The sequence below is a fragment of the Leuciscus leuciscus genome (assembly GCF_965113295.1).
Source record: "Leuciscus leuciscus genome assembly, chromosome: 5".
Lineage (NCBI taxonomy): Eukaryota > Metazoa > Chordata > Actinopteri > Cypriniformes > Leuciscidae > Leuciscus > Leuciscus leuciscus.
Window position 1 is genome coordinate 42,219,817 of NC_138729.1, and position 27,786 is coordinate 42,247,602.

The following is a 27,786-nucleotide window of genomic DNA, read 5'->3' on the forward strand; positions in this document are numbered from 1 at the left end:
GTGTGTTTATTTACATGGTATCATCTTTCTCCCAAATGAACTTACAGAGGTTAAATCTCCCCACAGAGAAGCTGAATATAGATTAATCAGTCTCTTTGTCATTCTGTCAAGATCAGGATTCTGTTTCAAACCATTTTGAAAAGCAGCACCACACATATACTTAAGATCTGTTTTTATCTCCGCCGTTTAAAAGAGGTCCAAGCTCCCAAGCAGGATGTAAGCCTTATCTTTTATGTTCTTCCCCAGTTATTCCTCCCTTTTCCCCCCTCGCACTCTACCTCCCTTCGTGCCTCTTTCTCTCTCTCTTCATGTTCTTACTTGCATGTCATGATGTGCCAGCTTTGTTTTAAACACAAAAAGAAAATAAGACTTGAAAAGTCACACAGGAAGAGAAAATTGGCTCCAAAAAGAAAAATAAAGCAAAGTATGTCACGTTTTTTCAATAAAGGATGTCAGCCAGACAACTATCAAACACTTTTCAGCCCAGACAACAAAGAGGAGGGTCCAAAAGATTACAATGGAAGGTTTGCCTGAAAAACACACCTACACACTGCAATGCAACAGGAAAATGATAGGAAAAGGTAAATGGAGGAATGGCAAGATCGGTGACCCAGAACAACTTCCTGAATCACCCTAGTAGTGCGTTTAGCCAGCAGGAGAGCTGAGCCAAGCTATTATGCAGAGGACACTATAAATTAATCAGAGGTTGAATTAAGTTGAAGTCGAATTAAGAACTTTAGACAAACATCTTTAAGCCAAGCCAAGTGGTATCTCTTTCACTTTCGTGAAGTCTCGTTTTAGTGTCTTGATTGAGCTCTCTTCTTTATGGTCTACTATTTATAACATTTTAAGGCTCAATTACTTAAATATGGTTGTGGTGAAGTGAGATCCAAAGGGTCTCCTGTAGACCTACAGTCCCATATGGTAAGATTTGTTTCCCGGAGCGTGTCTGCAGTCGGTGCTGTCGGCACTGATCCGTTTCGGATGTGCCAGCGGGAGCGGACGCAGTAGGATACTGTTGCTTGGGCATTAATTGTCTTTGTTACTTCTGCGTATCAATGTCATTCGAGGTGATGTTCAAGTATTGTTGAAAAGACCAGTATTTTTCCAGAAGTACGGTTTATACTACCCATTGAAAAGTTTGGGGAAAGATTTCTATTTCAAATAAAAAGGCCTGTTCTTTTGAACTTTCATCAAAGAATCCTGAAAAAATGTTTCTATAAAATTATTACGCTGTTGATATTATAATGATTTCTGAAGGATCGTGTGAAACTGAAGACTGGATTAATGGCTGCTGAAAATTAAGCTTTTATTTGATTATTTTAATTATTTAAAACTGTAATATTTCACAATTTTAACGTTTTTTTTCTTTATTTTTGATCTAATAAATGCAGCCTTTGTGAGCTTAAGACACTTCCAAAAAACATTTAAAAATCTTACCAATCACAAAATTTTTAACAGTACTTTCTGTTCTTTATCTGTACTTTAATTCAAGAACATTTTTTCTATACTTAATTCACCACTGCTTGCTCTTAACTTTTTTTTTTATTATTACAAATCCTTTTTGTACCATTGTGGAAGGTGAAGAAGAAGGGTTCAGTAGAAAATGAGAATTTCCAACTTCCAAAAGCACAGGACCAGGCAATTATCAGCTTGGCAGGGATCTGTACAGCAATGGCTAGGCTTTTTGTAATGCTACGGCCACCTTTCTAGACTTCAAGAGGCGCTATTAGCGGTTAGAAGAAAGAATAAGCACTTCTGTTTTTGTTTCCATGCTCCTAGACGTGTGAGAAAGTGAAGTCTGCATGCTTACAATGTTGTGCCCACTCATCTTGGCTACATTCTCAATCACTGTAGAAGATTGAGGCGAATCCTCCATCACAGTAGTAAGGATGTAACGAGAAAAGAGAGATAAAAGCAGACAAGGTCAGAACACTTAAATCTGTTAAGTCAGACATGGGATGATGGTTTATCCAGCATATGCTCTGTCACATCAGTTCAGCTCATGTGGGCACACAGTCAAAATTGTGAGTCAGGGTTCTGAGAAGTGGCGTAACTGCTGTTCCTGTCATCCTCTGCAGTGACTCCATGATGATTTCCAATAGTTTCAGTTTTGGGGAAAGGCAATGCTACATACAGTATAGTACAGTATGTATATATACAGTATATAAAAATCCGACACCAAATCGAAAACTATTGTCCAAACAGTGTCACAGATGGGTTTATAGTGTTATTTAGGAGTATAACGATACATTATTATATCGCAGTATAAAAATCCAATGATATGTATTGATGTAAAAGATATGATTTGCAATATAGCGTTAGTTTTATCCAAGACTCCAACACAAATGCAGATTTTTTTATGAAACCTTAGAGATTTATGTCCCTATATTTAAAGTCCATTCCTCTAAAACTTATCAATCGAGTGGACTAATTCAAATCCAAGTCTTCTGACGAGACACAATGGCTTTATATGATGAACAGACTGTAATAAACACTTACGTTCAAATACTTGCGTGATGTGCAAAAACAACATGTGAGTGAGTAAATGCAGAATAAAAAATTTTGGATGAACTAACCATTTACAGTTTGCGAATAGTCATTTTGACACACTTTCTTGCGATTAGAACTGTGATTGATTGCATTGATTGCATTGATCATCTGAAGCGCATGCGCTGGAACGGCACTCCTCAAAGTGAAAGTGCGAACATCATTTAAATCACCATAACACATTTAGTTTTAGAAGTATGATTATTCAAAGAGTTTAAGATGGTTTATTCTTATGGTGCATTAATAGCAAGATATTCGGGACATAGCGAGAACCAGGAGAATTGCATGTTTAGTATCGTGATTTATATTGAATCGTGACATGAGTGTATCGTTACACCCCTAGTTATTTATTATGATTATAATATTTATTATCTGTGGAACACCAAAGAAGATATTATGAAACAAATTTTTTTTTTTGCCTATGTAATAAAAGCCTTTAGGGTTCAAAGTTGTTATGATGTTCAATGCATGGATAAAAACTATACCGATGTCTCTGTCAACTGCTTCACATCCCAGTTGGTCAGGTCAGGACCAGGATTATTATAGTTAACTAAAACTAAAACCATACAAATATATTCGTTACTTGAAATACATGTGTACTATAAAACTTATTTATTCAGCTAATTGCCAAAGCAACATTTTTATTTAGTTGAAGTACTAGTACTTTAGACTAAAATAACTACAACCAAAACTGAAATAAAATAAAAACATACATAGACATGTAATACTAATAAAGTTAAATACTAATACAAATGACAGAACACACAACATAATGAATTACTTTAACTAAAAAAATAAATATCATATACTATATACCACTGGTCAGGACTAGAATTTGACCTTTCCAAATGCTAAATTTGTTCCCCAACCAATGTGTATTTAGGATGCAGCATGGCCCATATTCAGTTCAGAGGCGACAGGTAAAAGTACAGCAAAAAGATGGTAAATACTACAGCTTCCTTGGGAGCTATTCTAAACTTAGACATGCACGCGCACACACACTTAACCGTTTCTCCAGAAGCTGACAATGGGCTCATGAGGCCTGGCACTATAAATTCTGTCAAAGCCAGAAAAATACAGGTATAAGTTTGGAGGGGGGAAATCTTGTTGAAAAAGATTGTGTAAACTCAAAACTCCCAAGTGTGGTGGTAGAATCAGAAAGTGAATGTGTTTCAAAACTCTACAAGATTCAGCTCAGATCCAGCAGGGGTGTCGCAGTGCATAAACACACACGCGTACACACACACATATAGACTTGACTAGCATCAACACTCATGCTGCTTGGCAGGGAGGTGTGTCCTGGAGGGTGTGTGGGTGGGAGCACATCTGTGACTGGCTGTTGATGGACAGCTGTGGTGTGTGTGCATGTCAGTGGCGTGGATTGATGGTACATCGATGCCAGGACACAGACTGCGAGAGGAATTAGCACGAAAGGAGACGGGATCCTGTTGTCACCCTCTCGTCAAACACATGCTGGGCGGTGCTGCTAACTCAGAGAGAGAGAGAGAGAAAGAGAGAGAGGGAAGGATGTTTTGTGTTTAGGATGTTTTTGGTAGAATCAGAGTTACCATTTTCTTACAACCAGTCTCACATTACATTGTGAAAAAAAAAAAAAAATCTCCATTTTCCAGTTTCGTTTGGGAAAAAAAACACTTGTTGAGGCTGAAAAAGCATAATCGATGTGTGAGTTAACGGACAACCATTGTACAAGTATCTGCACAGTTTTAATTTCATTAGCAATTTGTCACTTTTTTCCCCAATAATAATTAAAAAACCCAATAGCTGCTATTTGTTCCATGACTCTTGGCTACACTGTAATTCACATACTTCTGCTTACTAAAACAATGTCCTTTTTCTAGGAAAATTTTCTAGTAAGAACGCAAGGGGGTGGTAGGGAGTCCGTGGAAATGTTGAGTGACCCAAAAAATGTAAAAGGTATTTGTGCATTTGAACATATATTATATATATATATATATATATATATATAGTATATAATAATTATTATAACATATATAACGTATATAACATATATATATATATATATATATATATATATATATATATATATATATATATAAAATATGTGTGTGTATGTATGTGAGACTGAGAGAGGAAGAAAGTGAAGGACAGTAATATGTTCTGATTATGTCATGTTTTCAGACATAAACATGCTGGAGTGTGGAGTGTGGTTTTATGTTGAATTTTAAATAAAAAGACAGAATGCATTTTTACATTGTCCTTTTTCTTGGACTTAAGAGATACTTGGCACAGATATGTGGTTTGCAGTCAGATACTGCAGCATCTTCTTTATACAAAGAAATAGGTTTCTTTTGCAGTGGCTAAAGTTTTTGTCTTGCAGTTCTTCATCTGTATTTTTTGTCTTAATTTCCAGGAAAATGTCTCAACGTTCTTAAAAGAATATATGTTTACTTGAAAAACAAAATTGTATTACATTTGTTTTCATAGAAATATTTTTGGGGGGCTTTTTACCCCATTGGCAGTTTTTCTTTTCTTTTTATAAGCATAAATTCAGTTTTTGAAAGAGTAAAAATAGTAATATTGTGAAATATTATTACTATTATAATTCAATGTTTTCTATTTTGTGTTCTATTCTATTTTTATAACTTTCTATTGTAATATATATATATATATATATATATATATATATATATATATATATATATATATATATATTACAATTTAAAATATATATATTACATTTAAAAAAATAAAAATAAAAATCAGCAGCCATAATGGCCGCTGAAAAATAAAAATAAAAAACAGCAGCCATAATATATATATATATATATATATATATATATATATTACAATTTATATATATATATTACATTTAAAAAAATAAAAATAAAAATCAGCAGCCATAATGATGACATGCGAATTTCACAAATAAGTCACTTATGCTCATCAAGGCAGCATTTATTCAATCAAAAATAACTTTTCTAATTCAATTTATCTTAAACTGTAATTTAATATGCTGATTTGCTGCTCAAGAAACATTTCTTATCAAACTGTTGTGCTGCTTATTGTTTTTGTGGAAATCGTGATACATTTTTTTCAGGATTCTTTGATGAATAGAAAGTTATAGAACAGTATTTATTTGAAATTGGAATGTTTTGTAACTTTATATTGTCCTGAATTAAACTCATTAAAAAAATGAAAATCTTGCTGACCCCAAACTTTTGAACAGTAGTGTATTTGTGACCTGATTTTTGCCTTTACAGAACAAAAGCGCAAAGGGCAGAATGCAGGTTTCACTGCTGTGATGACGGTAGTGTTATAGTTCCGTGTAAACGTGAGCACTGAGGAAGTGTTGTGAGGTATTTACAGAGGAGGTGAGCGTGCTGTTATCTGTCAACAGCATATTGGACAGATGTGTGTGTGTCCGTGTGTGTGTGTCAGAGTGAGCAAACCACCTGTCTTCTTAACGAGCCCTGCGTTGCAGCTGAGATGAGTCCTCCTCTGCTCTCATGCAAATGAGTTAGTTTGCTTGTGTGTTATGATATTCAAAAAGGTCAAAGCCTTGGATGACATTCATTCTCCCTCTGCATGTGGCCCCATCCCTTCACATCAGCCCTCCTCCTGCTTTTTTCAATCTTGTCAATCTTGGCACTTTTTTTTTTAGATTCCATCAATACTTCCTAAAAGTTTGGAGAAACACGTTCACACACAAAATACAACACAAAGGGGAGTTTTCTCAGTGGAGACGATTAAGAAAAAAAGCGAAATATTCAAAATATGAGATCAAATAGTATGTGAATCACTAATTTGTCTTAGGTGACACTGTCTAACAGCGGCATCAGCAGATAAAGTTCCCTTGGGCTCATTCCTGTACCTCATTTGCAGTTCTCCTTGACCGCAGGACTGTGTGTTTGGTGTAGTCCTAAACCGGAGGCAAATAATAACTCTCCACTAACTTTCTCCTTCTCACCTTCAGTCTCATCTATCCTCCCTCTGATTATTTCTTCCCTTAACACTCCAGTTTATCCTCAGATGGGAGTCATCCACTCAGCAACAATGATTCCCTAATTGGTGTTAAAGTCCCCTATAACTACTTTTTGCATAATAGAATGCATAATTATGCCTGCGCACTTCCTCTGAGGGCTAATCGTCCTTCTCTGAGCAGAGCTCTCCACCTCTCCTTGTTAGTGCCATCATTATTGCTGGCTCTCTTTAAAATGCTGTTACATTTTCTCATTGACTAATCCTTGTTACTAAGTTGTAAAACAAACAATGTGTAAAGTGAAGAAAGATGATGTTTAACTATTCAGCAGTTTATTACATTTTGTTAAGTGAGGATATGCCATATTAATATTTTTGGGTATCACCTAAGGTTCAGTGTGTTAACTTTAGGCATTAGGTGTCATGAGCTATCAATGAACAATATTCTTACAAACTGTTTTATCTAAATTAATATAAATTTCTCTATAGCCTGTACTCGTGTATTTAACATTTAAAGTTGTATAACTTAACATTATGAACAATGGGGTGCTAAAGTCTTAGGCACACTAGTTTTTTTACCCCATGAAAAAAAAAAGTTTTACGCCAGTTATTTGTATCTTTTGCAAATCATCGAGTTCTTCAGTGATTACATGAATAAACAGAAAAAACTGAGACAGACTAAATCCAGAAGAACGTCCAGGCAACGTTTCTTCTAGGCAGACGCTTGAAGAAACCTTCCTTGTGCATTCAAAAATCTTACTGGATTATTACAATTAATGGCAAAAGGAATGTTTGGAAATGTAAACTGATATTTCCTACTGACACACTACAGCAAAAGATATAAATAACTGGCTTAAAATAATTTTTGTGTTTAAAAACTAACGTGCCTAAGACTTTTGCACAGTACTGTATATTATAATTTATTTTGATTTATTAAAAAAAACGATGATATATGTATGTATAAAATATATTACATAATTTTTTACTTTAGATTTTAGATTTTTAGTTATTCACAGCCTTATAAGTCAGCATGAAGGAGATTTTGCGATAGTCTTTTCATCTCTGTTGTGACGTATAGTCGACTGAAACGGTTTCTCAAACAAGAAAAAATGTAGGACGGGACTTGATTTTGTCCATCAGGAATTGATTGAATCATTGTATAGTTGTAGTTTGCTATGATTTGATATAGAGCATCACAGTCCCGCCCACAGCCCGAGAGCGCTTCGGTGCCGGAAGTAAATTTCCCATTCATTTCTCCCATTGACGTTTTCGAAAATCCGTATCTAAAGAGTTTTAGAGCATGTCTGAGGATAACCAGCTACGGCTGAACTCATAGGCATACAACATATCATTTCGAGTGAAAAAACGGCGAGAAAATCCAAAAAAAGTCAAAGGTACAAGACTGTGTACATATTTTCATTTCCGAGCGAAGGAACTACTCATCCCATAAACCACCGCGCCTCACTGAAGTCGACTGAAGCCACAACCGCGAAAGAGCCTTTAGAGCGACTTTAAAATCTGACGACAGCCACGCGAACTTTTTCTTGTGCCGTTTATAGCAGTTCTTTCAGTAGTAATTGTGTAAATAGACTGGAAAGCATGGCTGGTGGTCCGCGGCTCACGGGTGCAGATCTGGCAGTCCGCGCGGCGTTCTGCTCATCAGTTTCAGCGGCCCACGGGCAGGTTGCTGACAAATGCCTCAACAATTTCCCACTTGTGATCCATGCTCATTTTATTCATGAAGTTATAGTTCATCCTTAATTTTAATAACATTTAATGTATTTTCTTAATAACAACAAGTGAAAATTAAAAAGTGAAGGTCAGCAAACCAGAAAGTGCATCATATTCAGTTTATTAACTTGCCATAAATTATTACACAAATGTTCAGTAAATGCATGAAGAGCTCTCTATGGCTCTGGGTATGCCTAAGCTAAATATTGTTTTGACAGTGGCATCATAAAATGCTTGATATGACTCATACCATATATGAAGACTCCTCGGTTCAAATGTCACATCAGTGATACAGTGCAAAAAAACGCAACAGTTTTTTTTTTTTTTTCTATTTATCTTGAGTCTTCACGAACTTTCGCGGGGTTTACACGAGCTCCACCAATCAGATGCATCACTGTGGGATTGTGGGATTGTTTAGGATTGTGGGTAATGAAGTACTTCTCCAAGACATCGCGAATAAAAGGCATTTATCTCAAAACAAGGTTAGTGCCCCATGAACTTTTGGCGGTTATATGAGCATATACAATCGCTTAGTACAGCCGTAGCTGGTTTTAAGTCTACCATGTATGGTTACGTTTTTATGGCTTATACCCCAACTGTCAATGGAGAAATTGTATTGAATTTTTACTTCCGGCACCGGCTGTGGGCGGGACTGTGATGCTCTATTGTGTTCGTTACAGGTTGTCCCCAAATCATTTATTATAAATACTGCAATATTCCATAAAATTAAATAAGAGTTGTCAATTATGAATTCATGGTGACTTTAAAATAAGTAATGATTGAAGCACCTTTCTCTGAACAGAAAAGAAGGGCTGAGTTTTTGGCCTTCCTCAGTGAACAGCCATTAGTTAGACACAGAGAGTGTTTAAAATCATCCACAGCATGGAGTCTGTACCATGCCTGAAATTAAAAATTTATATATACACAACTAAGCTGGCATATTGTTATATTGCTGCTAATGGGAGTTCCCTACAGAGATCTTTGATTGGGACACACACACAAACACTTGCATCCTTACACACAATTAAAAAGTAAAGAATCACACGCACAGCCAAACACACAGTGAAAGGGCCTTTGGGTCTATCTGAATAGGGATCACCTGGTGGTTTGGAGATGAGAAATGGGAGTGTGGGTGTGAAGTTAATTTGATGGAAATTTATTTTCATTCACTGAAGGAAATATGTTTCATATGTACTTTTCCTATTTCATGCTCACAGCATTTCATACTTAGTTTTTTTTTCACATGACTGGTAAAAAGGTTAATATGGTTCATTTTCCTTTTTCAGCAAACATTAATTTAGCATTGCGGTAGTTCATAAATGAAACAGACGTACAAGAAAAATGCTCTGTTGGGGGGAAACATTAGATTTCTGAAGCAGATAAAAAAAAAAATCACATTTACACAGTATGCACTTTATTTTCAGTAATGATCCATTAAGTTGACTGCAAAGAAAGGCTTTTACATTTTTAAGCAGTACTACTGTTTTCAACATTGATAATAAGAATAAATGTTTCTTGTGTACCAAATCAGTATATTAGAATGATTTCTGAAGGACCATGTGACACTAAAGACTGGAGTAATGATGCTGAAAATTCAGCTTTGCCATCACAGGAATAAATGACATCAAACATGTATTTAAATAGAAAACAGTTCTTTTAAATCACAATAGTATTTCACAGTAAAACTGTATTTTAGAGTCAATAAATGCAGCCTTGATGAGCATATGAGCAGAATTCTTACTGACCTCAAACTTTGAATGGGTACAAATAAGGTGTGAACTAGCAATAGACTACATTATCTCCGTTCCAAAAAACTGTTTACTAACTGCCCCCATTATAAATATTTGGCCTTTAGGGAAGTTACATTCATTTTTATAAACATTTAAGTGACAAATTCCTCTTGGTGATAATTATGGAACCTTGTTTCCACCACTGAATAAAAAATAAAAAAGGTAAAAATTTTGTGACTTTTTATCTCACAATTCTGACCTTTTTCTCTCACAATTGCATAATATAAACATTGCATTTGCGAGTTTGAATTGTGTGATATAAAGTCTCAATTGCAAGTTATAAAGTCAGAATATAACACACAATTGCGAGTCAGAATTGTGAGTTTACATCTCGCAATTCTGCCTTTATTTCTCACAATTGGAGGTTTATATCCCACAATTCTGACTTTATAACTTTCAATTGTGAGTTTAGTACTGCGTTTCCCCTCTCTCTTAAAATTAACAAATGGCTTCTGGCTTCAAAGCGTCTGGCTTATATATGTGGGTTGATCAGTGTTAAAAGTAAAAAAAAAAAACATCTAAATTAGATCGTTTGAATGATGCACTCACCTGTTTACCTCTTAACTCCTTGTACAAGTCAGGATGGGCAAGTGACAGATGCTTGGCAAGGTTTGTTTTATAGCAACGTTTGCAGACCTGGTGTGGTAAGGCCTGTTGGTTCACCTTTTCCCTCAGTTTTATAAGAATTTCACCTAACAAGTGCCGAAATGAGCAAAATCATGATATTGTACGTTTTGTTACGGGCATACCGCGCAACCCTAATCCGAGGGGCAATATCACTAATGGACGTGTCCTGTTTTGGAAGATTGGCTCTGATTGGTTGGATTATCCTTTTATTCAGGAGAGAGTTGTAAATGAGCATGACACTGTGGGTTTGCCAGAGCATAGGAGATGGCCATGCATAATTTAGTGGTGTAATGAATTAAGGATGTCTGTGTGTGCTTGTCAAAACAATCGTGCTCTTAAGACGTTAGAGATCGGACATAGAGATCTCAAAATATACCCACTGAGAGAGACAGAGATGGACTAGCGACAACAAAAGAGAGAGAAAGAGTGTAAGAAATTGTGTAAGCTGAAGTTTATAAAAAACATGAAAGGAGAATATATATATACACAGACCCTTTCCAAAAAATTTGAATATCATGGAAAAGTTGATTTATTTCCATAATTCCATTCAAAACGTTAAACCTCCATAGATTATAGATTCAGGGCCCACAATTTAAACGATTTCAAGTATTTAGTTGTTTATTTGTACATAATTTGGGCTTCCAGCTCATAAAACCCACGAAAACAGGATTTAAAAAAATTTGAATATTACATGAAATCACGCAGTAATTACACAGTAATACCATGGTCATTGAACCTGGTTTTGGTTCTTTTGGCAGTGTGGGCAGGTGCAAATCCTGCTGGAAAATGAAGGAAGCATGAAGTGCTCTGAAAATGTCCTGGTAGACGGCTGCGTTGAGTGGACCGCACAGTGGACCAACACCAGCCGATGACATGGCTCCCCAAACCAACACAGACTGTGGAAACTTCACACTGGACTTCAAGCTTCTTGGATTGTGTGCCTCTCCATTCTTCCTCCAGACTCTGGGACCTTGGTTTCCAAATGAGATGCAAAATTTGCTCTCATCAGAAAAGAGGACTTTGGTCCACTGTGCTTTATTAAATCCAGAGTCAATGCAGCCGTCTACCAGGACATTTTCAGAGCACTTCATGCTTCCTTCATTTTCCAGCAGGATTTGCACCTGCCCACACTGCTAAAAGAACCAAAACCTGGTTCAATGACCATGGTATTACTGTGTAATTACTGTGTGATTTCATGTAATATTCTAATTTTTTGAAATCCTGTTTTCGTGGGTTTTATGAGTTGGAAGCCCAAATTATGTACAAATAAACAACTAAATACTTGAAATCGTTTAAGTTGTGGGCCCTGAATCTATAATCTATGGAAGTTTAACGTTTTGAATGGAATTATGGAAATAAATCAACTTTTCCATGATATTCAAATTTTTTGGAAAGGGTCTGTATATATACAAACTCCCATAAAAACCCAGCATACATTTGATTAATCACAGTTTTTGCTATCTGATAATTAGACTAAGCCATATCGTCATACTGATGTTATTTCAATATATCGTGCAGCTCTACTCAGCACAGCACACAAATGACACTCCCAATTGGTTTCAATAGTTTGATGTTAGCATGCTGTGCTCTAATAAGCATCAAAATACATAGCAAACAAATACTTGGTAAAATAATACATTTTATATACAGTACGTATATCTTTCACATCTTCTTTGTCTCTCTCCCTGAAGGATGAGTGATAAAGACCTGGCATCTCAGGCTGGCCCCTGTGGCATTTGGAACTGTCACAGCCAGCCAATAGGAATCCTTTGGAATAGGAGGTTGCCACAGGGACCATGAGGGTTGCCAAGGCGCATCTCAGAGCGCCTGTCCTGCTCCTGTCACTCAAACACTGGTCCAGACAGGGGCTTGAGTCTCAGGGACACTTTTACGCTGGGCTGCTCCTGTCATGCTCTCATAGAGCCAGTCTCCATGCTGGCACTGGGCGGCAGACGGCCCCTGATATGTAGCTCGGCGCTTTTAAAACCATATGTATCAGAGTGAGGGTGCCAATCTCAAATCAACACAATCTGTGCCAAAACCAAGTGACCAACATGCTGCCCACTGCCTACACATCCTAACCATCAAGTGACTGATTTGGAGTGCTCTGTAGTCTGGAATAGGGCTGGGTATCAATAAAGATTCACATTCCAATTCAGAAGCTTTTGATTTGATTTTGAATAAACGTTTCATATTTCATACATTGGCCGAGGTTCTCGGTTAAAGCCAGTGGGTTTTAATGTCTGGCTATAATTGTTGTAGAAATTGTGTTACTAAGACTTCTGTACACCCAAATAGTTGAATTTCCAAAACAGCCTTATACATGAATGAACCTCATCGTCGATTATGGTCTAGTCTGAGTCTAACATCATAACTAACATGGTCAGGCTGGTTGTTTCCATGTTCTAATGTTGCGGCAGCTTCCCGCAAAAGCTCACTAACAGATTTCGCCATATCTCGTCGTCTCTATTACAATATAATCACATTTAAATAATTTTGTTTCACACATTCAAATCATGCACACGGGACGTCGACGACTTCGCTTTACAGAAGGCGTGTCTCTAGCGCCGTTACTAGAATAAGCCACACCCACTCATTAACATAGAATTTGCATGCAGGTTGTCTTTGAAAATGAAAACGAAAATGAAAACTGTGAAATAAAAGAGGAATTAAAATGAAAACGAAAATTTACATTTGTATTTGAATTGTGTCACTATTATTGCGTGAGCGTTACTAAAGAGCATTGTAAAAACTGTATTTGTAGTTTCTTTTTCACGTTTGGCTTTTCATTTTAATATTGGCAGTCTTTCCTCGAGACTGTAGTGAAAATGAAATGTGAAATCACCAATTGCATTTTATTTTTCAATTTGACAGGGATAATGCTGTGAAAATGAAATAATTTAATTTAATTCTCAATTTTGTCACATATTTTGCATACAGTTTTCTGTAATGAAATTGTTAATCTGGTTTTCATTTTCATTTTAATCATTTAATTTATTTATTTAAATTTGGCAGAAAATGCCTTCCATAAGTAAATCACCTTGCGTGATTCACTTAAATACTCTCCTCCTATAAATTTTGTGCCTGAAAGGGAAACTATTCAATTGCATATGCAATAAAGTCAACCGCAAAAATAACCGTGTCCACGCCAGTATTTTTCACTGCGTGTCTTTAGTAAATCCTGACAGTAGTTTTTTTAACGTCAAAAGAGGGTTTGCGCTGGCGCAAGCTGTTAGTAAATCTGGCCCTAAACCATCAGAATTTTATTTGGGCAGATGACCAGGAAAAAAATTTAATGTGCTGCGGGTTATTTCAGAGCGGCACTGAGTTTATTTAAAACTGCACCATGAGCTGCACTTTTGTAACTGGACACAGTGCTGCGCTTCACTCACAAACTCCCAGTACATACATTTAATTATTCACAGTTTTTGCTGTCTGATAAACAGTCTAAGCCAAATCCTCATACTGATTTTATTTCAATATATATCATGCATCTCTACTCAGCACAGCACACAAATAACACTCCACATTGGAGACCTCTAATTGATTTCAGTAGTTTGATGTTAGCATTTTGCTAAGCTAATTGTTCTCTAATAAGCATCAAAATGCATACCAAACATATTTTTGGTAAAACAATAAATTTTAAATGACACATTTTATCAATACACTCCAGTGTTGAATGAACTGAAAGTCAGATTCATCTAGCTTTGTAGTAGATGTTTTCACCAAGCTTATTGTAATTGTGGGATTGGCTTTTCTGTGAAGGATACAATGCTCCCTTAGATTTTTGCCTTCGTAGGCATCATAATAAGTAGGTTGCCTTTTTTGGAAAAGTCTGGTGAGCACTTGTGATCCCCAAAATTGCCACCTCTCTAAGCAGCTGACTAGGGCCTGGAACAGAGCAACGGAAAGTGCAAATGCAGCCACGTCAACAGCTAAATGCCAAACTTATCAACACCAACAGATATTATGCAGCCACCAGTTCATGGATGCAAACTCAGATGCTTAGTATGTGTGATTTCGATTTCTGTGTTTGTGTTACATCCGCTGTCTAAATGCAGAATGATGCCAAGCTAATACACACTATTCTCTATCTCACGCACACATACAATGACATGGCTGTTTGTTTTGGTGCAAAGGTTGTGTCGCCCTTTACGCCACGAACTGCAAACTCATCTCCAACCGACACGTTGCCAGACAAACCCTACTAATCCACCTGTGTAATCCACCATGTGTGTTTGTATGTGTGCGAGCGTTTAGTCTCGGGATAGGGGATTGATTTAGAAGGGTAAACTCCCTGATCTGAGTCCCCAGTTAATTAAATGCCAATTGGATTGGCCTGCAGACCTGAATGTTTCCTGTGCGGTGTCCACTCTTACACACATACACACACACACACACACACACACACACACACACACACACACACACACACACACACACACACACACACACACACACACACACACACACACACAAATACATGACCTTTCCCGTTGTTATGCTCACTACCAGAGTGCTTTTCCATTGTGGTCTTGAAAACCGAAATATCAGTTGGCAGCATCACCATATTTATGCGCATGTGTGTTTTCTGGTAAATGATGCAGTGACGGTCGATATCTGTTCTTTAATAATGCAGCTTTACTACACCCGTGATTATAATGATAATAGGACTCTGGCTGAACATTCCATGTGACTTTTATATTAGAGACCATGTGATCACTGGCCTGAGATATACAGTATTACATTAACATTTATTCATTTGGAAGACCCCCCCTGGAGCATCCTGATGCCCTGCTCAAGGACACGATGGTGGATGATTCACCCATTTTTAGAGGTTGAACCTACAACCTTTCAGTTAACAACACTGATTTTAACATTTAGAATGTGATTTTATTCATTACATAATATAAATTATCAATTAACAATAAATATATAAAAAAACTTTTTTTTTTTTAGCATGTATGAACATGCATTAACATATATATATATATATATATATATATATATATATATATATATATATATATATATGTTAATGCATGTTCATACATGCTAAAAAAAAAAAGTTTTTAGTTGTTATACAATAGCTAGGAAGTTACATAAGAGATGAGTAGCAGCTGTGTTGTGACTCTATGAAAGCAGGCTCTTTTATCCAGATGTTACTGTTCTCAAAAGTTCCTAAAACTGCAAAACTGGAGGTTTAAAAACAGAAACAATATGCTTCTTTTGAGTAGTTTTTTGTTTATGGAATGTTTGTAATTGACTCTGATTTCAGGTTTTCAGAATTTGTAAAGTTGGTTCCAAATCAATTTTCTTAAAGGTAGGGTAGAAATTTGGGCTATTTCGGAGCAATAGCAATAGATCCCGTTTCACCCTCCCTTCAGAGTGTCTCCAAAGCCACACCTCCTCCAAAACACATGACATGCACAGCAAAGTCTGCAAAGCATCATGCACTGTAAAAAAGATTACATCCCCAAGTCAAAATTTCTAGTGACTGATCACATCTAAATTTTTCAATTAGTCTGACGTATTATTTCTCATTGAGCCAATGTTAACAGACTATTGCAACAAGAATTGCACTTGGGCCAATTAAAAAATTTAGATGTGACCAGTCACTAGAAAATTTTGACTTGGAGAGGTTAGAAATTTTTTACAGTGTGAGAGATGGTGTTACATTACCTCATGTCTCAAAGCTCATAATGTTATAATAATAATGAACATAAACAACTTATAGAACTCTTACTTGTACCGCCTGACTGCTGCAGATTCATTTTGCCGTTGATAGGTTGCCATTGAAACGCATAAATCAGAGTCTGAGGTTGTGAAAAGCTCCATGTAGAACTCCACGGGTTGTCATCTCGTAGTTACTGTTATGCTATGCTGTGAACACAGCAGAAGCTCGTTGTTTTGGTTCAGGAGGAACTGTAAGGCGGCGGCTGCTGTTTGTTTGCGCCGTTCAGTGACTGTGTGTCTACAACTCTGCATAGCCTTACGGAACGTGCTGATGACGTGTGATGCGTGAGCAGGGTGCACAAAGGTATGGAAATACATAAGTTGACAGGCTGGTAGAAAAATCCTATCACTGCATTCGAACCAAATGCAATGATTGGATGACATTTTTTTTGGTCCTGAGACTTCCACAGAAGATATACGTAGTTTTTTTAATTTTTTTTATATATTTAGACAACTTCTGTTTATATTATTGATTGCTATCAGGATGTGAAGAGAGTTTCAGCCAGTCTAACAAAACCCTACCTACCTTGCCTAGCCTACCTTTAATTTTAAAGAAAAATGGGAGGCAACATATGTTTTTACAGGGCAAAATGTACAGTATTATGGTTGATATTATGAATCAGTCACATAAATCAAATTTGATTATCTGTTGAGTGAATGATTCATTGACTTATAATGTTCCACATTTAGGTGGTGCCACCTGCTGTTGTAATGATGTAACCTACAGAGAAAGTCACCAAATAAATCAGCAAATTAGTCTTGTTGGTGAAGAACTCATGTAGCTCAATGGCTAATCCACATTTACACTACAGGGCCGTTGAATGCTTGAATCTGATTGGTTGACGAACGTTCTAAGGTGTGCATTATTTTCAGGGAAACGCACGGCTAAAGTAGTTCCAGGCAGGTCTTGACCGCATTACAGTTCCATATCACTTCGCGTAGTCAACTGTAATAACGGAAAATAGGATACAATTCATAACAAGAAAAAGCATTTCGCCCCATGCGCTTGATCTGCAATTTTCAATGTCTAGCTTCACAATCAATAGAAACATGCAGTTTAATTGTAATAAATAAAGTATATAGTCCTATCTATAATCAATAGAAAATTAAACTGAATATAGGCTAAATAAATGGATAGTCCTGCAGCACGGATTTTTATTGCAGATAATATAAAAAATAAATAATTATTGATAGGCCTACTTGTTAAAAGGGCTTTGTGTTTCATTTATTTGGCTATAGTCTACTGTCATCTGTCAATAATGAGAAAAAAAAAGAATGAACGAATTAATTAAAACGAATTGAATTAATTAATAAATAATAATATTGACGCACATGCTTTTCTGTCTCATTATTGCAACAATCTCTCTCTAATAACTGCATTAATAACTGCATAATGAATGTAATTTGATACTTATGAGTTATGACTGATCATGCCCAAACGCGTGTTCAGCGTTCAGTCTGTGTTCAAAGTCGGTGTTTAAAATCTGCTGCAGTCGATGAAAACAGTCAGAGAATGTGTCAGCGAGTCGTGTGTCCCAGCATTAGTCTGCTATCAGTGGCTCAAACCTCCGTTACTAACTCTAAAATTACGTTTTGGAATTAGCAACGGAGGCATGGGATTAGATGCGTAAGAAATTAGTCCCACATACAAGAGCATTTTAATGACAAAAACTTTACAAACGTCTTGAAATACATAATCTGAACAATGTTTCGAGGTGTGGTAACTTTAGTATAAGCGGAATAATTGACTTCAGGTCGTTGAATTATTAGAAAAACTCCGCTTCGCGTCGTGACCGCATTACCACCTCGGGTGTGCATTATTTTTCTAATAATTCAACGGCCTGTCGTCAATTATTCCTTACATATTGTAGTGAAGTAGTAGTTGTTTTATATACCACCTTTCTCAGGCTCAAGGTTACTTTACAATAAGAATCTGTTATTGAACCACTGACCCATCGTAACTGACAAACAACTTTTTCCCAATCATATTTTCTGAGAAATTGGCTATGGTTTCTGAATGAACTTTTCCTGGGGCTGGATTCACAAAACATTCTTAGGAATAAAAATATTCTTGACTTATCATTTTATAACTTCAGAATGCATTTAAGAATATTTGTATATTTTGTATTTCTTAAGAATATTTCTTCTTTTTTTTGTAAGATTGTTCTATGTACAAAACTAAAGAATAATTAAATGACCAGAATGTTCTTAACATTTGTGAGAATTATTTTTTCTCTCTAAGAATTGCACTTTGGAACATTCTTATGAATTTAAAAAAAAAAGTTTAATTATTTGTAAAAAAAAAATTTATTCTTAGAGTTTATTTTAAGAAATGTCTTAACTTAAGAAGTTTTTTTTGTGAAACAGGCCCTTGGACTTAATATATATTTTTGTGTGATTTATGTGTATTGTGGGTGTGCCAGAGAAAAGTGAGGAACAGTCCTATGTCTTCTGTGTCTGAGAAATAACAAAAGTAGCACTACTTATTTTTTGGTCTGGATGGATCTTGTTAGTCATGACATTTACAGCCTCTTTTAGACTGTTTTGTAGCTGTGCAAGTTTTTTTTTTTTTTTTTTTTTTTTTAAGGGGGTGTTTTTTTTATTATAGAAGAAAGACAATTTATTGTTCTATTCCTTCTTTAATTCATGGCTACAGTGGTGTAATTATGCAGAGAACAGAGCAGAGTCGTATGTTTATTTTTTTAATGAATCTCTGTCTCTGGGCATTTAAGGTTGTGTTGTTTTTACCACAGTAACCTATTTACATCATTTGCTTTCTGCTCACAAATATGAGGTGGCTATATGCAACATAAATCTGCTTCAGGAAATGAGAATGTGTCGGTGTAAAAAAGACAGGAATACTTTTTATATTTTAGTTTTTCAGGAATAATATTATGTAACTTACATTTTAAACATTCTTTTGATTACTTTTGCTCCACCAATTACAATAGTGCCAAACTAAGTCATTTATTAATAATAAAAAAAAAATCTTTCAACTCTGTATAGGTTTTATATAGTCTGTGAGACCAAACTCAGAAAAGAGAACGGATCCTTTTAATTAGCAGTCATTATAAATGAGTTTAAAAAGAGTTCTGTTTAATTTTTTCTCTGTGGTTTGCATTTTAATTTGAACATGCATACAGTCCTGAGTTCAAACACTAGCTGCGTTTACATGGACCCTAACAATCCGATTATAATCGGACTACTATCACAGTCGGAATAAAAAAGTCACATGTAACCTTGTCAATTGGAATAAATTGGCCAAATCCGATATCTTTTGGATTGTAGGGGTGGGTTAAACCTTTTCTCATCCTATCAAGAGGACATAAACACTTGATTGGATTAAAAACCAAAACTGGAAAGGACTGCGCATGTGCAATGACGTAGAAATGACGTAATGACAAATGACGCGAGGAACGAGTTGTTGTTGTTGTTGAATGAAGTGTCATAAATGACTGTCGCGTCATTCTAAAAATGTCCTTCCACTCATCATCTGTGAAGTGGAGCAGGACAACGTCCCACCAGTCCTTGTTTCAAACACTCATCCACAGACGGTGCGGGAATGGCTGTTTTTACTGCTTGATAAATAGGCTATAAGCAGCACGTCACTATGGTTCATGTGCTTGTTGTCTCCTATTTAGGACCCAAAATAGATTAATATTAAGTCTGCTCTTTAGAACAAAGAAAAGAAGCAATTTAGTAGAATAGTGTGCGCAAACCAAGGGAAACTCAGTGCGCGCATGTCAATAAAATCATTTGGAATTTGAAGCGTGACATATAAATGCGCACATCAAGCCGATCACTATATTTAGTGTTCATGTAAACACTGTTCGGATTCATAAATCGTAATGAATTGATTGAAACAAAAGGTGTCCATGTAAACGTAGCTACTGTCAACAGACTAAAAATAGTAATGCCAAACCTAGAGAATAAAGTGTGAGAGCCACAGAGGAAAGTTTAAGTTATGGGAATCTCACCTCTGCTATTTCCAAGGCCATTGAAAGGCAGATGCAGTGTGTGTGTGTGTGTGTGTGTGTGTTAATAAAGTCTGCAGAATCTTGCTAAGGTGAGGAATAGTTGAGTCAGCAGACAGGTACAGAGGACAGAGGTTTATCAATAAAAAATGCACACATACTTGTACACATATTATTATACACTTTACTGTATACTTTCCAAAGTACATAAGTGCACACCTAAACAGAGGTGTTTAATATGTATTAGCTTACTAATGTGTTGTTGAGACAACGCTAAGAAAAAAGTATGATCTACACCCCCATGGGGTTGCTTTCCTAAATTTGGATGTGGAATTAACACAAAATATTAATGTAACTCATTTGCTAGGGATTTTATACCTGGTGGTAGTTGATTATTTATTAAATGAGTAATAAAAAAGCAGTATGTTATCATTAAGGGGCTTAATTTTCTCAATTAAAAACAAAAATGTGTGTTTGAGCATAATTTGTATAAAGTTATGTTAAGAAAATAAGTATATGGGTGTGTTGTTTAGGCTCAAAACCTGTGTTCTTGATTTCCTTAGAGTCCAGTATGGGGAAGGCATTAATTTCATGGTGGTGAAGCCCAGTAATCTGGCAGCGTGGGAAATCAAGCAAGAAGTAGTGCCTGGCTCCTCCTCCCTGTCCATGTTCTGCCAGCGGAAGGCCAGCTCCTCCAATGAGAAGTAAGTACTGTTATGATGTCATTCCCTGCTTACTTTTTCAAGTCGAGTTCATGTGGATAAATAGCTAATTATTTTATTACTGTATGATTTTATGTTTACTATTTCAGGCATTTTGGATAAATCTCACAAAACACTTGATTACATTTCACCCAAAAGATAAAAATATAAACAAGGAATTATATTTTGTTTAAAAAAGTAGTCTGTTTTTAGTCTGTGGCATAATTTTCATAATTAAGCACATTTCACCTTAGTTCTCATTACCATATTGTGAAGATTTCATTCTCATTACTGTAAGGTGATTTTTTTTTCATTCAAACATCATTAAATGTAAAGTGATAGCATGCTTAAAGTAAAATTTTATAAATGGAAATAATAAAAATAATTGTATAACTATATTAAAGGGATACTTCACCTCTGGAAAGATGAATGTGTATTTTAAATCGGTCATTTATGTAGAAGAAATGTGAAATTATTTTTGAATTTGGAGCCTTCTAGACTGAGAAAAGCCAGAAAATGTATTTTTGGCTTATGTGGATGAAAGACAACAACTCCCAGAATGCACTTGCTTCGCTGCCCTAGGAGGCCACTCCCAAGCCACGCCTACCGGTAAGAGAGCACAGTGAAACAACAAGGCTAGGCTACTAGTGAGTCTCCGTGACGAGTCTGCCCAGGATTTCGAGATCGCCCAAAATGTCCGGGATTCGGCTTTTGCGTTATACAGTCGCCATTCATTATGTTTACTGTGGCGAGCAGGACGAGGCTGACGGCCGCGGGAGAACGGCGTGAGGCCGGTGGCGTGATTACTGAGACGCATCAGTCTCCTATCTCTCACGGAGGAGTGGGAATTTTCTTAACAATGTTAAAACGCACATCAACCGATCACTTTTTTAGCGTTCATGTAAACACTACATTCAGATTCACCGATCGGAATGAATTCAGTTAGATTGAAACAAAAGGTGTGCATGTAAACAGTGAATGGCAACTGCAGAAAGCAAAAGCCGAATCCCGGACATTTTGGACGATCTCGACAGCCAGAGGATGGTAACCCCTACTACTCAGCTTTCTCTTACTACTCAGCTTTCTCCACAGAACAAGAGCCTGCTATCTTAGCTTCCAAAGAAAGATGGCTGACACTATGTGTACATTCTGAAAGTGAGATCCCACCCTCTATGGGCGGGTTGAACACATGCGGATCTAGCTCCTCCTTCTGGCTGTATTCCTTTAGCCTCGGGCCAAAAAATCCTCCGGTGACGCAAAATGACGATTTTTGCGTCATCTGAGGATTTTTTCCAGACAAAAAATACATAAATCTCTCGTCTCAGGGGGATATGAGGGTGGAAAGCGCGGTAATTCGAAAATACTTCAGGTTTTCTACTAATACAAAGCTTAATGCTAAATCCTGAAGTATCCCTTTAAAGTACAAAATACTGAAATACAGTTATGAGAATCATTGTCTTGGGAAAAATGCTTAATTTTCATGAAAACATCAATGTAAAGTCAATAATATTTTATGCTCTGTCACAGAATATATGGTGCATCACTTGAAATTTCACACCATTTTGTGGTCTTATTGTTTTTTTCGTTCTGTTAACTTTTTTTCCCCCCACGTTTGTACAAGGAGGTTGGAGTGTTGGGGACTGTTGTAGAAGAAATGATTAGCTCCAAGGCTTCGTAATCTGGGCTCCTATTTCAGTTTCTGCCACTCACTGGCTCTTTTCTTCCTTTGAGGAGAGAAAACTCTTCACTGTAACAAATTCCACCTGAGTGCTTTTTAATCACCGCACACACTCTTTGATTGATTAGGCCTCGCGAGTCGTCCTCCGTGGATTTTCTGGCGCATTCGCCGCGTCTCCAACATCTCCTCTGCTTTCTCGACCATTCAGCGATTCCTTGGCAGCCTCCTCAGCCCCGCTGTCCTCCTCCTGTGCAAATTAGCTCCTCGCATTCCCCCTCGTCTTCCCGTAGCAGTCACCCTCATGACGGCGCCGCCGTTAGCACCGCTCTAGGTTAGCTCCCCAGGCAGCGTGAGGAGATGGGTTAGGAGAGAGGAACGCCGGAATGGGAATTCTAATAGACGTTTCCGCGATTTATGGGAGTCCGTCCTGATATCCAAAGCATGTAGAAATCTCCCAACGGCATGCGGAGTGAGAAATTTACGACCCGAGCGTCACCCTAAAGCTGTCATCGTCGCCGGTAATTGCTCGGCTCTCGTACTCATGTGGTTTTTATACGGTGGGGAAAATTGGTTCCTGCACTTAAATGCTTCTCTGATTCAGTTGTTGCTGTGAGTCACACGCTGACAGGAGAGATGGAGGGAGAGAAGATGAATAATAAGAGAAAAAAAGAGTTGGTTTTATTAGTGTATTCTGATCACACGTTCTGCCGTGGCAAAAAGCAGTGAGAGAAGAAGAGAAAGTTGTTTTTGCCATTAAATAAACAGAGGGGTAACGAGCCTTCCTTTTTTATCTCACTGTTCTGTGGCACATTCCATGAAACGTTACACTTTGTGTTCCGTTACTTTTCTTCCCCATGTGTTGTTGTGAGAACTAGATAATATATGCTGTTTTTTATGTTATATAAAAATTTGCTAGTTTTAAACATGTCAAATGTCTGTATCCCCTTCAAGAAGGGGCTTTGAACAGAGGTATTGACTGTATCCTACAATTAAAATCATATAATGTCATAATTTTCACAAAATCTGTTGAATTGATATTTAGGTCACTGTAGTAAAATACTGTTTTTGCTGCTTACTATTTTCGTGGAAACCTTGATACACTACAATTCAAAATCGAAGTAAGAAAGATAAAAAAAAAAAGATTGCAAGACATTTATAATATTACAAAATATTTCTGATTTAAATAATTGCTTTTGAAATGACTATTCTTCAAAGAATCCTGAAAAAAGATGACAGTTTTCACAATAATATTAAACAGCAAAAACTGTTTTCTACGTTGATAATAATAGGAACCATTATTAATAATTAGGCACCAATAATAATTGCGCACCAAATTAGCATATTGGAAAGATTTCTGAAGGATCATGTGACACGGAAGACAGCTGAAAATTCAGCTTTGCCATCACAGGAATACATTTCTACACTTTGTGGAAATGGTCCACATCTGCCCTCTTCTTTTCAGAGTGGTGTTTTAAACACAATGGCGATATGGCATCGCAAGTCTACAATAGTGAGATAGTTAAGCTATTAGATCCTCTGTGTCACCCATCACAACACACTCACCCCAGCTTGTATTGTTGACTGCGTCTCTTCAGATTGCTGTAATACCTTTGGATGTTTGCGGCAGGCGTTATCAGTCTAACTGTTAGAACCTGGAGAAATCTAAACAGAGAGAGAGAGAGAGAGAGAGAGAGAGAGAGAGAGAGAGAGAGAGAGAGAGAGAGAGAAGGAGTTGAGGGATGACAGTCTACAGAAAGGAGGAGAGAAGACTAACGCTCACTGTATTGATTTACTGCCACACAGAAGCAGGCAGAATGTATTTCCCTCGGTTGCACAGCCACAACTAATGAAAATATGGGGAAATAAAATTAGAGAAGTCTATGGGTCATTGAGAGCAGAGATAGAGGGTATGTAGAGCACAGAAGTCACACACATGCTGGGTTTTGGCCTAAATATGATAATGTGATTAAATGTGATAATGAAAACACAAATACTATCTCACTCACTTAAAGGAGTAGTTCACTCACGCTCATGTCGTTCCAAACTGATTTTCTGTCTTCCACTGCCAAAGAAGTTTAGCAGAATCTCTGAGGCACTCTTTTCAAAGAATGTGAATGGCGGACACTGTTGAGCTCCATGTACAACAACAACAACAACAACAACAACAAAAAAGCACCATAGTAATATTGTATAGTTCAGAAGACTTTGAATTAGGGCTGTCAAAAGATTAAACAATATTCGATAACCTCATATTCGATAATACAGTTGTTTGTGATTTACTGGATAAGGATTACGGATAAGGATTTTAAAAACATATTTGTACTCTAAATTTCTACTCCATAAAATATTTTGGAGCTTTGCATAACTAAAAATACGTATACACATTATAAGGATGGCCATGGATTTTTACAATTTTAATAATTTACTTGATTTTTCTTGGTGTAGAAACCACACTTTTACAATCAGACATGTATCCAGGTTTATTCAGGGGTGAATTAAAATATGAAATATCTTGATTAATAGTTGCTTTAGCTTACTTTAATGCTTGTTTTGTCTTATTTTACATAATTTGAAGTAATCTTGAGGCGACTTTGGAAGTTTTCTGAGGCCCCTACTCCACCCTGTTTGAGAACCACAGTTTTACGCTACTTTTTTGTGCTCTTTATACTTTAATGGTGTTTTTTAATAATACAAGTAACTGTGGTAAACTGTAGGGCAGTGAGGTGGTCAGTCTAGGCTACATACTACATGACTAATGCATCATGTTTACAAAAACTCAGTGTGTTTATGCGCTGAAGGCAACAGTCTGATAGGGAGGGAGAGGAACGGGGTTAATAGGACAGAGGCAACAGGACATGTGAGCGGCTAGTGATTCCTGTCTCCATCTATGTGTGCGACTGTCTTTGAGAGAGAGAGAGAGAGAGAGAGAGAGAGAGAGAGAGAGAGAGAGAGAGAGAGAGATAATGGGTTGTATACCAGAGTGCTCCACTGAAGCATACTGCTGTAGAATGGGTAACCCCTCACCCCGCAAAGTTTACAGCTACATCTCAATGCACACTAACCGAATGCTTTAAGACACAAGGCTAAAGCCACTCGTATTGCAAGAGGAAATATTTACACTCTTTTGCTTGGTTTGAACGCTTGCTGAACAACATGATGTGTGTAATTTCTGTGGAAAAAAACAGACAAAAATTACACACTTCACCATTCACTTTTCAGTCCTGTAACAAGTATAAACAGGGCTTGGTAATATAACAAAAAAAAAGTATATCTTATCTATATATTATGCTTTTTTAATTCTATTTACCTTTTAATAATATATTTTATTTAAATGTATCTACATATATTTTTAGTAAAACAATTTAACATAGAAAAAATGCCATGTAGTGAAACATACCAGTTGTTGAATCAGAGTTTGAGCAACATGATGTGTGTAATTTCTGCAGAAAACAACAGACACAAATTTTAAACTTCACCTTTGACTTTTCAGCCTTGTAACAGGTATAAATTGGGCTTGGCCATATAACAAAAACTTTATATCTTATCTATACTCTTTTTTATTTTATTTTACTTTATTTTTTACTAAAATCATTTGTTTAAATGTATCTTCATATATTTCTAAAACATTTAAAAATGGTCAATGAAACCAATCGCCCTACAAGTATAAAACTTTTTTTTTTTTCTATGCTGAGATGCACTAACATGTAAGCATTAAATCATTAGCACAATATCACAAATGAATATGAGACAGTTAATTGTACATGGATGATCTGAAAAATATTTGTCCCCAGAGCACTTTTGAGAGGTGAATGTGCATGTGTGTTCGTATATGTCCACTGGGTTTAGAATCGTAAAAGGGCTTAATATCTGGAACCTCACTGTGGAATAAAGTATGACGTTATTACTCCCTGTACTTAAAAACATTTTTAAAAAAAATAAAAAAATTTATTCAGATCATTTGACTACAACTCTGTGAATCATTCTCAATCAAGGGCAAATCTTCTGTGGGTTTATAAAGTCCATTCATAGTGTTGGATACTCTGGCCATAAATTGCTCTTTGAAACACTTTACAGCTCTCCAGGGTTAAATCACCAATTGTCCTGGTAGATTTGTGTTTATGTGCACGTGTAGGAGAGAGATGAAACATTAGTAAAGGCCCTGGGAGAACTATCACTGACTTACAACTTACACCCTGTGTGTGTATGAGCTGTGTACCATTTAATATTTTACTACAAAAATAGCTCCACAGAGAACAGTGCACAGTGAGGCTTACTGACACAAAGAAAGAATAAATAATCTTACACATAACTGTATATGCATTTAAAGGCCCAGAGCTCATTCAGACACTCACATACTGTATAATAGTGTGTTTAAAGAATAAGGCTGCATCTAGGTTTTTCATATTATATATTGTTTAATTTACACTACAGTATATACTATGAAGTATGCAAAATTAGGAGTATAGTGTGTTCCATTTTATTTGCCCATTTAACATAGTTGTTCTTTTGAACTTTCTTTTTTATCAAATAATCCCTGTGTTTTCCCTATAGGATTTTTTTCAGGGGGTGGGGGTTTACCCCATGAAACTACTAGTGTCGCGGAGCGGGCGTGTTACGGATTTGTGGTGTTGTCATAGACGCGGCTTGCATTAGGCGGTTGTTTGTATCTGTGCAGTACTGGAGTGAGCTGAAATGACAAGAGTGCACATACATTTGGTAAATAAATATAAACAACATTTATTTACACATCACACAACTATTTACAACATACTTCACTGTGTGATCACTGGCACAATGTACAATTGTGGTTTTTGCATTTAATTTTCCTAGGACGTTTGAAAAACATTTCAAGGGTCTCCTGATATGGGAAGTCCCCAACTGGGGGTCCATTGATGGGGGTCCACCCTCATGCAGGCCTCAAGATGTTCCCCCTTCAGCCTGTTTTTTGGACTCAGGTTGAATAAAAAATTTAGTAATCAAAGCATGTCTAATTAATTGAAATCATGAAACTTATACAATTATTAAACTTGTACAACATT

At 36.5% G+C, this 27,786-nt stretch overlaps 1 protein-coding gene across 1 annotated transcript in view; it reads left to right on the plus strand.

Moving 5' to 3' along the window:
- Window positions 1–27,786, plus strand: part of LOC309499133 (transmembrane protein 132C) — a 241,874-nt gene that overhangs the window by 104,057 nt on the left and 110,031 nt on the right. Inside the window, exon 3 of the mRNA XM_082170196.1 lies at window positions 20,932–21,072. Coding sequence (XP_082026322.1) covers window positions 20,932–21,072 — 141 coding nt within the window. The remainder of the gene's footprint in view (window positions 1–20,931; window positions 21,073–27,786) is intronic.